Below are 14,723 nucleotides of genomic sequence, written 5' to 3'. Positions count from 1 at the left end.
TTGTCTACAGTACATGACTTAAATTAGCTTTTAGTGCAAACTATTTAATTTTAGAAATAATCACGAATTAGTTGTAATATTGATATATGATCACTTTGTGTTTGATAATACTGTAGCATACCACGTAAAGTAAAGGCTATTTTATAGAAGGTTTTCAAATGCAAGCCTGATCTCGCTCTCGATATATTCTCACAGGAATTGGTCTAAATCTTCCAATCAAAACCCATCGTGAACCACGAAGAGTGTTGTACATCTAGTGTGGGATAGCTCCTGTTGGTACAGTAGCACATAGCGTGAAGAATGGCTGTACACTGAATACTTTGGCTGTGGAAAGCGTGGATAAATTCAAAAACTGACCAATCCAATCCCCTGTCACATGACAGAGTCAGAGGCAGAGAATGAGAGCGCGAGGGACGCAGAGCTTGAGCTTCGACACACGAGCTTACACAACGCCACACAACGCTTTACGCCCAATTTGTTTTTAATTGAAACATTTTACTCCCGCTCGGTGAGTACATTTTTCCTGACATTTTCGTAACATATTTTTTATCCTCTTTTTCTTCTTTGTCTTGGTGTGTCGACATGGGAAATTATGGTTTTACCCGTGTTTTCTCATTTTCTGCATGCAATGATTTAAATCTTGGACGCACAATATTGGGGCTCCGGCGACAGCCGCTGATAAATACGTGCTCGCGGACCTTTTGGTATTTTTTTCCCACTCAGAATCAGCCCAATCAGAAATATTTATTCTTTCTTTCTTACCTTTTCTTTGTCATGTCTTATTTTGGTGTGATTTTGGTCTTTCTCCATGTTCCTGCTGTTGTTCTCAGTGCTGAAAATGTAGTGTTTTGATTTTCACCTTAGAGGATTTTCTTTTTGACATAGGTGAGAATTTAACTTTCATTCGAGTTGCTTTTTAAAAAACTTTTTAAACCACTTTAATTTCAAGTCAAGTCCCTACTGTTTTGTAAAACTTCGTTAAAGATCTATTTATGATCAAAATAACATTCTTATATTGAAAATATTATTATGGTACAATTCACATAGATGTACTGTGTATCCTATTCAATTTGTTATGAACTTTTTAAATGTAAGTATTAATTTTGTAAAATGGACTCTGAACTTATAATATGTAATATACAATAATTAAAACAATAGGCTATAAATTTTCTTGGTACAATTGAGTGTGTTAAAGTAAACAGTACTGCAGGTGGTGCAGTGTACCTACAGTTATGCGGTATAATTTCGTATGCAAATACAAACGCAGGTCGCCTAATTAACAAATATGATCAATCACTTGACCTTGGCAACAAATCTCCCTTTGGAAGGCTACATTTGTCTCAATGAATAACATTAGAATCCCATTTTTTCCAATTACGTCTAAGCTCAACTTTTGTTAAACTGAAGATAGGGAAGAAATCCATTGCACCATTCAGACTTGTAGACAGACAGACAGGCTGGTCTCGGAACAGGTGGGGGAAGCCAAGCATGAAATATGCTTTAATGCAAACAATACTTATCTCTCGCTGGGAATGCTGGGCCTGGAACTGCGACTGAGAGAAACAAGCTCTGAATGCTTCTTCTGAAATGAATGTCTATGAGCTCTGAGTGTGGACAAAGTTTGTTGGAGGAAGGAGCTTAACTTCTGTTCTGTGGCGGGGTGTGGATATCTGGCGCCATCAGAGTTTCCTATCCCGTGCCATGATAGGGCGTGGAATCCAGACAAGCTCGGACTGAGAACCTCACAGTATGTGTGTGTGTGTGTGCGTGTGTTTATGTTGTATGTGTTTGTGTTGTGTGTGTTTATGTTGTGTGTGTTTATGTTGTGTGTGTACGTGTGCCCGAGACAGAGAGGGAAAGTGATTTTGCGTGTAAATGCTTCTCTGAACATATGTATTTCTAACCGTTTAAACCGGTGTTTCATTGAATTATATATGCTGCAGTACCCATTACCAATGCACCCCATTGCATTTCCTGTGTACTGGAAGGTTCAGTGTGTTCCCCGCATCATGAACATGTCATGTTTGACAAAACAACTCTGATGGGATCCATCGGTTTCAGCATGGCCAAACAAACCCTCAGAGAACTCAAGATGCAGAAGCTCTGCCGTGTATACAGTATCTCGTGCAGACTCACAGCAATACCTTACCCTTCACGTCGCACTGTATTTGTTTCAGAACCATGGTCAGTTCCATTCCTTCGTTGTTCTAAGCGGCAAAGCTTTCAGCACCATAGACAGCGTTCTGATTCAAGCGTTCTGTTCCATGGATTCCATTGAGTCAATGTGTATGCAGTGTGTTTGTTACCAGACAAAGCCTCTGCTCTCGTACATATCATGAAGAAAGAAAAAAACCTTGAAGTGTCAACCAATCAGGGGACTTAAGGGAATTCTAAATAGAGTATCTTCCAGTTTCTAATCCATTCTATTATTTAATTTAGCCATTGGGTGACAATGACCACTACATAAAAACAACAACCGTAGGCCTATAAAGTTGGACTGAATTCAGCGAATGCTTTTGTTGAACCCTACGGACATTGCCTCTTGCCCTGTTTACAGACATTTAATCTACAGCCAGTGTTGGTGTTGCCCAATGTCACATTGCCTCTGTCTGTCCACTTAAAAGCTGAGCCATATTGTGTTATCAGCTAATTACTCCCAGTGCCAGTGACCTAGTTACTTTAGCCTGGTGGAATGGAAGCTATATTTGGCATCCACACAAGAGAGGAATTAAAGAAATGGAGAAATATCCGTGTGCCAAGAGGTACGTGAAAGCATGGCATATGTTCTCTGGGCCTTTGGCACAGAGCAAACCAGCCAGCAGGAGGCTATGGATGCTGATTGCTTCATGTCTCTGTTTTAGTTAGGGTTGTTGTGAGACTTTTCTATATTATAGCTTTGATGGAATGTATTCCATTATTACAATGTACTATATTGTAATGCTTACATTTTTAAGTGCAGAAAACCATTTGCAAGGTATTGTTGATTTTCGTTTTCATGTTGTGTGGAATCCAAATGTTCTACTCCATTATGAGGGGAATTACTCATCATTGACAAGATTAAGTGTTAAGCACTTCACATCATAGTGCTGGTTGTGTTTTAATATTTGAAGAGTTATTAGAAATGTGGAACTAATGTATTTACTGGGTGTCTTCAGGACAGTGTGAAAAACAAAGTTCCTGAGATGAGCTATTGCACACATTATCAAAGCCCACATCTACTGTAAGCAGTTATTCCTCAAAGCAATTTCTAATGATAAGATGCAGATATGATTTATCAAACTGATAATCACTGTCTTCCCAGGCTGCATTTCTTCTCCCCCTCTCTCTCTCTCTCTCTCTCTCTCTCTCTCTCTCTCTCTCTCTCTCTCTCTCTCTCTCTCTCTCTCTCTCTCTCTCTCTCGCCCTCTCTCTCTCTCTCTCTCTCGCCCTCTCTCTCGCCCTCTCTCTCGCCCTCTCTCTCTCTCTCTCTCTCTCTCTCTCTCTCTCTCTCTCTCTCTCTCTCTCTCTCGCCCTCTCTCTCTCTCTCTCTCTCTCTCTCTCGCCCTCTCTCTCTCTCTCTCTCTCTCTCTCGCCCTCTCTCTCGCCCTCTCTCTCTCGCCCTCTCTCTCGCCCTCTCTCTCTCTCTCTCTCTCTCTCTCTCTCTCTCTCTCTCTCTCTCTCTCTCTCTCTCTCTTCTCGCCCTCTCTCTCTCTCTCTCTCTCGCTCTCTCTCTCTCTCTCTCGCTCTCTCTCTCTCTCTCTCTCTCGCTCTCTCTCTCTCTCTCTCTCGCCCTCTCTCTCTCTCTCTCTCTCGCCCTCTCTCTCTCTCTCGCCCTCTCTCTCGCCCTCTCTCTCGCCCTCTCTCTCTCTCTCTCTCTCTCTCTCTCTCTCGCCCTCTCTCTCTCTCTCTCTCTCTCTCTCTCTCTCTCTCTCTCTCTCTCTCTCTCTCGCGCTCTCTCTCTCTCTCGCCCTCTCTCTCTCTCTCTCTCTCTCTCTCTCTCTCTCTCTCTCTCTCTCTCTCTCTCTCTCTCTCTCTCTCTCTCTCGCCCTCTCTCTCTCTCTCGCCCTCTCTCTCGCCCTCTCTCTCTCTCTCTCTCTCTCTCTCTCTCTCTCTCTCTCTCTCTCTCTCTCTCTCTCTCTCTCTCTCGCCCTCTCTCTCTCGCCCTCTCTCTCTCTCTCTCTCTCTTCTCTCTCTCTCTCTCTCTCTCTCTCTCTCGCCCTCTCTCTCTCTCTCTCTCTCTCTCTCTCTCTCTCTCTCTCTCTCTTCTCTCTCTCTCTCTCTCCTCTCGCCCTCTCTCGCCCTCTCTCTCTCTCTCTCTCTGTCCTCTCTCTCTCCTCTCTCTCTCTCTCTCTCTCTCTCTCTCTCTCTCTCTCTCCTCTCTCTCTCTCTCTCTCTCCTCTCATCTCTCTCTCTCTCTCTCTCTCTCTCTCTCTCTCTCTCTCTCTCTCTCCCTCCCTCCCTCCCTCCCCCTCTCTCTCTCTCTCTCCCTACATCTGTGGTGTCATACTGTGTGTTGCCCATCTATGTTAAAATCAGAATCAGAATGCATCCCCATAAAGCTCCTGGGTATTTTCCCACTGTCTCCTTGGTCTAAGGAACATAGTTCACAGGAGGTAGAGAGATTGGGCTGTTAGAATATGTATGCTGGTTGTACACAAATGAATAAGAAATACAATAAGAATTAAAATATTGTATAGAGAAAAAAGGAATATGTAAATCTATGAAAATGCCCAGCGACTCACTACTAACCCTATACAGTATCTGTGTCTCTCCTGCAGTTTGGGCTTTGATATTCTGGTCCTTGGCCCAGTTCTAAGCTCCTTGAAGATGATTGGCATTGAAAAGGCCCTTCTCCCCCGTTTTTGAAGTCCTCTCCTCCAACCATTTTACCTGCCCCCACCCCCCCCCCCTTCTCTCTCAAAGATATATATATTTTTGTGGCATTTCTACCTTTACTATTTTTATGGTGACTGTAAAGAACAACAGGAAAGGCAAGGGAGAGAGAGGAGCTGGCATGCAGCAAAGGGCCCAGGCTGGATTTGAACCCACTGCAGTAAGGCTTCAGCCGATGTGGTACATAGACTCAGCTTCTCTCTCTCTCTCTCTCTCTCTATGTTAATGTGAAGCACCTCACAACCTGATACTAATAGAGTATGAAGTATAGGGATAGGATGTATTTAGATGTTGATACTGTATAGTCAGTACACTCTAAAATCTAGTTTGTCATAACATCCTGCACTGTGAGTGTAGATGAGTGAGGCAGCAGATTGTTTTGGTCCTGAAGGAGGGATTAGTGTCACGGCCACAGCCGTGCCCCCCTGTTGTTTTTGGTTTTGACCTGTCCTAGTGTTTCGCTGTAATTGTCTTCACCTGTGTATCGTTCTTGTTAGCCTATTTGTTTCCCTGGCTTTTCAAGATTAAACCCTTTGTTTTCAAAATGTCTGCGTACTCCCTTGCATTTGGGTCCTACCCCACCTCACACCCTGACAGGATGACAAGACAAAGACTGGACACAAAACAGAAACCTAAATACACAGAACCAAACGACACACAGGTGGACACAATGACGCTAATGAGAACGAGACACAGGTGAAGACAATGACAGGGAAACACTAGGACAGGGCAAAACCAAAAACAACAGGGGGGTACGGCTGTGGCTGTGACAATTAGACTCAACTGAGTTCTGTTGGGCTGGGTCCAGAAGGGCCCAATATGATTTTGGCCCTAATTGCTAATTGAAGTATTTTTTAATAATTCAGCAATAGCTGCTCTGCTGTCAAGGTATTAGCTGAGTAACTCATGACTGCAGTGGAACAAGAATGTAGGACAGAGTGGTGAAGAGGTCATTGTTTCTTGAAGGACAGAACGTTATAAATAGAGTGTCCTTGCGTGGTACCAGTGAAACATTTAACTGTATAACTGTTAAAAATCAAAAACCTGATTCTCTATACAGCAGTCCAATTTCCCAAACAATTCATTTGGCTATTATTGAACCAAATCAGAGATTTCCGCAAAATGAACCAGTTTGAAGTGATAAAAGAACTTTCATCTCAGAACCGTCGTAAGGAGTATATTCCTGACAAGGCAACAATAATTCCTTCACCCTTCAGTATGTGGGACAAATGTTGATATCTCACTGTTGACAGTAAATGAATGAAGAAGTAGGCAACTCAGACACGAGCATCTCCCTTAATAATGATACATTGGCTTGGGCATTTTCAGTTGTCAACTGTCAACATATTATGTGGATGAAACGTAACGCACACCGCACTGCAGGAGAGTGAAGAGTGTTCCTTTTCCTCACATGTCATGGATGTCACAGAAGACAGGGTTGTTTCATCATTGGCAGACACCAGAGTGAGTCACTGAGAGGCTGTGAGTGCTAAAAGGGCCTTCCTAACCCCATCCCCTCCCCCCCTCTCCCGCCCCCAGTTTCTCCCCAGGAGAATCCAAATACTTTACTTCTGCCTGAGGTCTAATTGTGTTGAAGTTGCCTGTGATGCAGTAATCCTTGGCATGATCACTGTTAACAGTTAGAATCCATTCCAAAGTCTGTGAAAGCTAAAAGACTCCCAATAAACTCTTGGCTAGTTAGTCAACGCTTCTGTTTTTGGGATAACATGAGGACAATGGGTACGTAGACGGCATCAACAATGCATTCGAAAACATATTATTAATCATTTATGTTAGAGCCAAGTATGAGATTGGATACATTCTCTGTCTTTGAGAATATATCTGGAGCTGGTTTGAAGCAATGCTCGTGTCACTGGACTGGGACAGTGTCCATGAGTGTTTGCCAGCAGTCTTGTTATGCTTTTTAAAATGCTTTGAGGATTTGAAGCCTCATGAATATTGTAAAGAAACCCTTTGAAGTTCTCTTTTTTTTCCAATCGGACAACCCTTCCACCGTGCTGTAGCAATGACTGAATATCGCTATGCTCTGATCTTTTTTATTAAGTTAGTAACTGAAAATTATTCCGGAAAAACGTTACGTTTAAGCGGAGTTGCAGTCTAGTTATCAGCCACGGATATTTTCATGTCAATATGGGCAAATATATTGAAGAATCTATTGAAATGTGATCTGTACAACAGGTAGTTGTGACTTTGAAATCTTATTGGTTGACTCTTGGTTGGCCATATAAACTCCACAACCTTTGACATTATTAGAGGATAACGCACAGGTTTATTTATTTAAAAACCATAGGTAACTATACAATACCTCCTTTATCACTCACTGCCCAATGACGTCATTTACTCCTACTTGCCACCAATAGACTGATATTCTGTGGCCATTTAGCGTGAACAGAGGTAAGATAGCTCTCATTTTTCTCTCAATTAAACCCACTTAACATGTACCCCTCCTGGTTGATTAGCCCGCTAATGGGCTAGTCTCTATAGACTAGCTCTAATGGATATAACAGCATGGCCTCTGAGTTTCATACATAACATACTCAAACTCCACTTATCACAGGAGGTTCATAATGTGCCAGTGTACAAAGCTGACACTGGTGAAATGAACAAAAATGTACATTAATGATTCAAATCACACAACCTTGAACTATAATGTGTGAGGTTTTTGTGTATGAGAGACAGAGACCAAGGGAGAACTGTGCCTGCCTGTCTGTCAGTGTGTGCGTGTGTGGACTTACCTGAAGGACGTGGCAAGCTATCAGGTTCATGTCCACAGCTGCCTCAGCCTCAGCTTCTGGCACACTTCATACACCCTCCAGCTTCACAATGAGGTGTGGTGACATAATATCACTTGTCATGACTATAGTGGACTGTGAGATGTGTGCAAGAAAGGCTTGTAATTGCTTTGGTCTTATTATTATTGCACGATATATACTTCCTGACAAAAAACGAAATTGTTGAAGGAATCTTACGGGAACAAATTACCTACTAGGAGCTTTTCCTTTAATAGGTTCCTTATGAAAAGGTCTGTTGCCCATTTAGTCATTTAGCAGACGCTCTTATCCTGAGCGACTTGCAGTAAGTACAGGGACATTCCCCCCGAGGCAGGTAGGGTGAAGTGCCTTGCCCAAGGACACAACGTCATTTGGCACTTCAGGGGAATCGAAACAGCAAAACCCGATTCCCTAACCGCTCAGCCACCTGACTCCTGACCTGACGCTTTCTTACCTAGAAAATTACAGTGGAAATTGATTGTAATTACAGTAGAAGGGGGTTGGATGTGAGGGAAGGGAGACAGAAGTGGGAATAACCCAGGGAGTCAGGTGGCTGAGCGGTTAGGGAAGCGGGCTAGTAATCTGAAGGTTGTCAGTTCGATTCCTGGCCGTGCCAAATGACGTTGTGTCCTTGGGCAAGGCACTTCACCCTACTTTCCTTGGGGAGAATGTCCCTGTACTTAATGTAAGTCGCTCTGGATAAGAGCTTCTGCTAAATGACTAAATGTAAATAGCCCCAGATCTTTTTTGAGATTCCTTGTTATAGTTTTGCCCAAGCCGTGTCCATTTAGTTCTCTTTAAGTCATTAAAAACATTAGGACACTTAGTGTTTCCCCTTTGTTCGTTTTAAAAGTTTGCTGTTCTGGTCACTGGCGTGGATTCACCATCAGCGGCGTATTAAGATTAATGACAAAGCTCCCGTGTATACAAGACACAAACCACACCTCTGAGCAAGGCTGCCTTCCAGACGTGATTACTCTTCTGCTACCAAAGGTGAAGGTGAGAGGCGGGGAGAGAAGGTGAGAGAGGCGGGGGAGAGAAGGGAGTGCGACAACGTTTATGAAGGCGTGGCAACGGTCGTCCATTTTTTGATCCGCAAGTTTGATTCCCTCCTCCTGAGCCGAGGCCTCCCTCACCTCCTGCATGCCAGAGTCTGTCTCACGCGGACAACACTTCCGTCTCGGGAAAGCCCTGGGGAGGATGAGAACGAACTGACAGAGTAACTGAAATGCTGCATGGTTGGAGACCATGAAGAATAAAAGCATGCTACATCTGTACCTGTACTTCAAGTCAACCAGACATGCGAAAGCGTTAGGAATATTAACCGAGAGTGTGTGAGTGCATGATTGTTAGTGTGTTAAGCCGTAGTCCTCCTGACCCTGCCCCTCTAGCCCTGACCTCTTCCTGTCTCCCCAGCTGGCCCGTGCGTGTGTGTAGGATGACTGGTAAGACCCAGACCAGCAACGTGACCAATAAGAATGACCCTCGCTCCCTCAACTCCCGGGTCTTCATCGGGAACCTCAACACGGCCATGGTGACCAAGGCCGACATCGAGGCCATCTTCTCCAAGTACGGCAAGATCGTGGGCTGTTCCGTGCACAAGGGCTTCGCCTTCGTGCAGTACGTCAGCGAGAGAAACGCCCGCGCGGCCGTGGCCGGAGAGAACACCAGGGTCATCGCCGGACAGTCGCTAGGTATAAAAAAAAAAAAAACTTCTGTTGCTATGGTGATATATGGTTGCTCTGTGATTGATGGGTATGATGAGTGGGCATCATCATGAGCGGGTGGGGATGGGTAAAGATATATGTGTGTGTCTGTGTGTGTGTGTGCATGTTTGTGTTCGTTTGTCTGTGTGTGTGTGTGTTGTATCTTGTTGTGCCTGTATCCTGTGTGCACATCTCAGTGTTCTTTAGTCATAAGCCCACTCAAAGAACACATGGGGTTCAAATAGCCCCAAGGTCGGAACACAACACTTTGGTTCGCACTGCTTACGTGAATCGATGGAGGACTGTGTCATAACGTCATATATACTGTAGGAAAAATACAACTATGAGAGATGGGAAGGAGAAGAAGAAAGAGTACACACTGCACCAATCTCTACATGTACACTAAACTCCCATACAATAAATCTTCTTTATATTACTTATTGATTAGTTTTTCCCCTTCCTCTGTGAAAAATAAAATCTCTCTAAGTCTGACTTATTAAATATGAATGACGGTTCCCGAGGTCAAATCTGAAATTCAATCCTCGTTTTCCCCTACCATGCATCATCGGCCTCACTGTTAGGAATGAGAGACAGGCACATTCCAAAGCTAGCATTCTGTTTACCGGACCACATTTCATATAGCTCTCGTTGAAGCAAGAGTAGGATTAGATATGTTTGGTGAAGTAATGTCATAGTTCAGTTAATGTTCATACTATAGCCATGTTGGTATGGCATATCAAATTTACGAGTTTGCTGTGGTTGTATGAACATGTTCAAATCTAAAGGAAATGTGTGCCCCATTTGTGACAATACCTGCAGAGATGCTGTTTATGTTTATTTTGGTAAGCATGTGACTGAATGCAAAACAGCTTGTCTAAGCACTGGTTTCCAACAATTTGTTTATAAAAATGACTCTGAAAGACCAGCAGAGACACATTTCCTGGAACATTAAAGATGCGTGGAATCACTCTTCAATGTAATATTCCTTTATTGGCATTGAAAACATCTTGGAATTGCCAAAGTATGCATAGGAATAGAACTGGAACCAAATAAACTATAAATCGGTCTGCACATATATGTGTAAAAGTCCAAACTTTGCTTTATTTTGTATTCCCTTTTCGAGAGTTTGAAATTTAAGGTAATTTGCCAACAGGAATGTTCTAACTGGGATTACTGCAGCTCTGTCTTTTTTCTCTCTCTCCCTCCCTCCCTTTCTATCTCTCTCTCCCTCCCTCCCTTTCTATCTCTCTCCCCCTCCCTCCCTTTCTAGCTCTCCCTCCCTCCCTTTCTATCTCTCTCTTTCTCTCTCTAACATACACACACACAGCCACACTCAAACAAAGACTATTAAAAACTATATGCATATCTGTATTTTGCAGATGAACTGTAGATGTCCTTGTTTGATATCTGGCTATGGTAAATGTCACCCACTGCATATACTTCTGTTCGGCAGGCCATTTGCTGTAAATAATACTGAGCTCAGCTCTGTTGTGACAGCGCTTCAGGTGTTGACTGCAGGTGAGGAGACACTGGAATGCTTGAGTGACTTTAATAGCCAGGAGATATTGCAGCTCAGTATTTTCATTCACTCAATTTAATTTTATTGGACATGGCTTGATTGCCAACACAAGGACTTTAGGTAGCCTGCTTTCTCCAAATACAAGTGAAAGTGACCCAAGCTGAGGTCCACACTACCACCATAGAGATGCAGATGAAGATGTCTTCTGGTCACATAAGGAAAACAGTGGAATCTAATATTTTTGAGGATGACGTAAACCGATGTGTTGTTTCAATGAGTGACTTTGTCATGGTCTGTGACTGCCCTCTGGTGGCAGATGAAGTTACTGCGGTTTAACCCTTGTGTTATCTTCGGGTCATTCTGACCCATCAGTCATTGTGACCCACCTTCGTATTGCGACAGATTTACCGCATACAAAGACAAAGTGAAGCATTTTCTTTTAACAGCTAGGCTGTCTCAGACCCCCCACATTGCAAAGGTTAAAAGAAAATTATTTTAATTTGTTTTTGTATTGGGTAAAATTGGGTAAACACAACGATGGTTCGTTATGAACCTTTGGGTCATGTGACCCGAAGGCAGCACGAGGGTTAAGTTGTCTGTTCTGAATGAGCGGTGGTTCTAATGGTGCTTACACTAGGTCGGTGCTTACACTAGGTCGGTGCTTGAAAAAGCAAAGACACAGTAAAGCGTGTGTGAAACACACACTTCTAGTTGTATGGTGATAAAGAGGATGTCATTCGTTTATACCTACTTGCTTTCTTGAAGAGATGGTTGACAGCTTGAAAAGACTGTCTGTATTTGGGGTTTGGAAGGATGAACAGAGATAGAGCAGGCATAAATGACAGGATAATGCACGTGTAATAGGCAATGTCACAATTATTAGAAACACTAGATGGCGCAACTGGAACAGTGCTGAAAGCATTAGGACTGTAAATCAGTCAACTCAATTAGTGAACTTTATTTATAAAGCGCCTTTCATAACAAAAGTTACACGGTGCTGAACTATGACAAAACATTAAAAATATAGACATTATCCCTTTAGGATCATACATTTTTCTTATAGAAATGAAGGCTTTAATGCTGGGATGTGTAGCTAGTCTGGCATTTGATATGCAATTTTCCCATGGATAAAGAGTGTCAGACATGGTACAATACATATACAATATATATGTGTACTGTACTGTGTCCATGCACCATACTTCGTGATGATTAAGATGACGATAAGATGGTTTGATTGAGAAAAATGGTCAGTCTTAAATTTACTTGTAATGTAATGTACTTGTACAGCCATCAGGTATTTAACCAATTTCTTTCAGTTTTATTCTTTACAGATTTCCTTATGTATGATTTAGTAAAATGCCAGTAGAAAGGAATTGCTTCTGACCATAGTATCAAGCTGTCAGTCTCATAACAAGCCTCTCTTTTCTCGCGAGGAACAAAAGAACGGTGAGACTATTAAGAACGTGAGCCAGGGGGCCAGACAGCTGCACAGGCCCTGTCAGTGTAATTAGATATAACAATTTAGAGACTTCATCCTCAGCGGGCATAATTGCTGGAACAGCTGGGGAACCTTTTAGAGTATTTTGTTCTGTGCTGAAGACATATATTTGGAGTCTATAGCCGATCAGTGGATAGGCAGGTCTCATGTGACTTCCATACTTAATTGAATAGGGCTTGTGAATGGATATTTTATTGTCGGCAAATTCTTGCCCTGTGTAAACCAATTAAGGGGAAAACCTAATCCCCTTTTTATGTAGCCTAACGTTTTTAGTACAATTAAATGAGTGAGCTTGAATAATAAAAATGTATATTTACCATGAGTTTGCCACACACATTAGGCCTACATGTTCATACGGATTTTCTATCTGTACTTTATTGACCCACAAATATCATACCCCCAACTTGTCCGAGATGACACTGGTAATTAGTTGTTTTGTAGACAATTAATTAAAATGTGAATAAAAATGTGTGTGTCACAGAGAGACATTCTGAATATTATAGGCTATCATTTAACTTTACGACCACTGACGCAAAATATGCCGGTTGGTGTTAGGCTACAGTTAATAAAAATAAATGTGTGGTTGAAGAATGTTTTTCTCCGATTGTGAGCTATAGTCTGACTTAATCGCTGTGTTGAGGAAACACTTAGAACTCCCCTATCCAGCAATGGTATGGTCTGAGGTGGCTGTTGCTTGTGCCTCCAAGTGTATTTGATTTGCGCCGGGTGTTTTGAGCAAAGGAAACGTCGTCAGCACGACTGGAGCTTTAGCCTACTCGCATAAAACTGTGTTTATCACTGTCATGACGATGTACAAAGGCCGGCGCCGCAATCAACGATGTAAGTATTCAAAAAATATTAACAGTCGTTTATGAACTAGTTTATAAGAAGGATTTATCGAAACGCTGTCAAATGTTTTCTACAGCCTAAGGGTGAGAATCTGCTGAACATTTCAATTTTATGTGAAATTGGCGTTGAAAACAAAAGTAGGCTTTGCTTAATTATTTCGTGAATTGTTTTTAAATATGCTGAACTAGTTATTTGAGTTCTAAACAAGGTTGTTCTGACATGTAGCCTAGGCTACGCTTGATTTGACCTTTATTGCCTTGATTGTCAAACAGATGTGACATTTTTGCAGGGTGCCACAGTAATACCTTGTTCCTTTGTCCTAAGGATAGTAATGGAAATAACGGCAACAGAGTGGTGTTACTAAAGCAAGGCTAAATTACTTGTTAAACATTGCTAACAATATTACGAACCATTTGTTGATGCATTGATTATCTACACTTTTATACCTACCATTTTGTTAGATGAGTCAAACATGACATGACATTGAGCTTTATAAAACCGACATCAACACCATAAGCTACTAGCTCAATACGTTCTTTGTTGAAAACTATTTTAACTCCTTCACTGCATTTGAAGCAGAATGGGTAAAACCCAAAGTCCTTGTAAATATACACTCAAGCCATGCAGATATAAGCCTACTTAAGCTATAGATTATATTAACTATGTATCAACAAGGGGATTTTTACATGCTTGTTTACGTTTAAGACATGCCTTACGAATGTTCTATGTTTTAGTGGAGTGTTTCCCAAAGTCATTTTTAGCTAGATTGTTACAGCCTGTCATATAAAATAGCAATGAATCAGTCTGTTTTAGATACTTTTGTAAATCTCACATTATTGTGAATCAGCCTATCCTTAAACATTGAATCACTGAACCTCGACGGTGATCGAGGCGGCCAATCCAAGTGATGAACAGCCCAGTGCATAAGGTTCTCCTGTGTCTTGGTAACTGTCCAGATTCCGAACAACAGACTCATGAATGATAGTTCAAAGTTCCCTAGCAGATGTGTGGGCGCAGACGGCGTGCGCCTCGCTGAACCGGAGCGCACATCAGCCAGTGTGAGTGTAGAGGAAGTGACGTCCCTCCTCCGGGGGACAGATCGTTACAGAACATTGCACCCGCCACTCACACGGTTACATCATGAAAAGTGAGGGGGAAAAAACAAACAGGAAAGACTGGTGAAATGTAAAGAACAGGACCAGATGAAAGACTAGCAATCATCTCCACTTTGGGCTGTGTACTGAAATGTTCATTAGATTTCATCATTCAAAGGAGCTAAACCCAAGATTTTTGGTATACAAAAAAGCTATGTTTCTAACAAGGACTGGGAATACACTATTTTTTTCTGACTGATATTTCTGTTCAGTAAAAGCCTTGGTGGCCTAATTATCCTTCCAGAGTAAATTGCAATATGCTGTTCAGAGCCAGTAGTCTTGGTCATAAAATGTCCTCACAATCTTTGTTTTCAGTGTGTCTTTTGGGAACAT

The 14,723-nt window shown here is 42.2% G+C and overlaps 1 protein-coding gene across 5 annotated transcripts in view; it reads left to right on the top strand.

Moving 5' to 3' along the window:
* Window positions 1-301: 301 nt before the first annotated feature.
* Window positions 302-14,723, top strand: part of LOC134037125 (RNA-binding Raly-like protein) — a 21,979-nt gene continuing 7,557 nt past the window's right edge. For 3 of the 5 annotated variants that reach the window (XM_062482460.1, XM_062482459.1, XM_062482457.1), the window contains exons 1-2: window positions 302-508; window positions 9,081-9,358. In XM_062482460.1, coding sequence (XP_062338444.1) covers window positions 9,103-9,358 — 256 coding nt within the window. In that variant the 5' untranslated portion in view covers window positions 302-508; window positions 9,081-9,102. Of the gene's footprint in view, window positions 886-9,080; window positions 9,359-13,110; window positions 13,228-14,192; window positions 14,293-14,723 lie in introns of those variants that run through there. The other 2 variants (XM_062482458.1, XM_062482461.1) reach the window with 2 other exon arrangements.

This window comes from Osmerus eperlanus, chromosome 16 (genome assembly GCF_963692335.1).
Source record: "Osmerus eperlanus chromosome 16, fOsmEpe2.1, whole genome shotgun sequence".
Taxonomy (NCBI): domain Eukaryota; kingdom Metazoa; phylum Chordata; class Actinopteri; order Osmeriformes; family Osmeridae; genus Osmerus; species Osmerus eperlanus.
The sequence above is the reverse complement of the archived record's forward strand: the minus strand, read 5'-3'. Positions and strand labels throughout refer to the sequence as shown.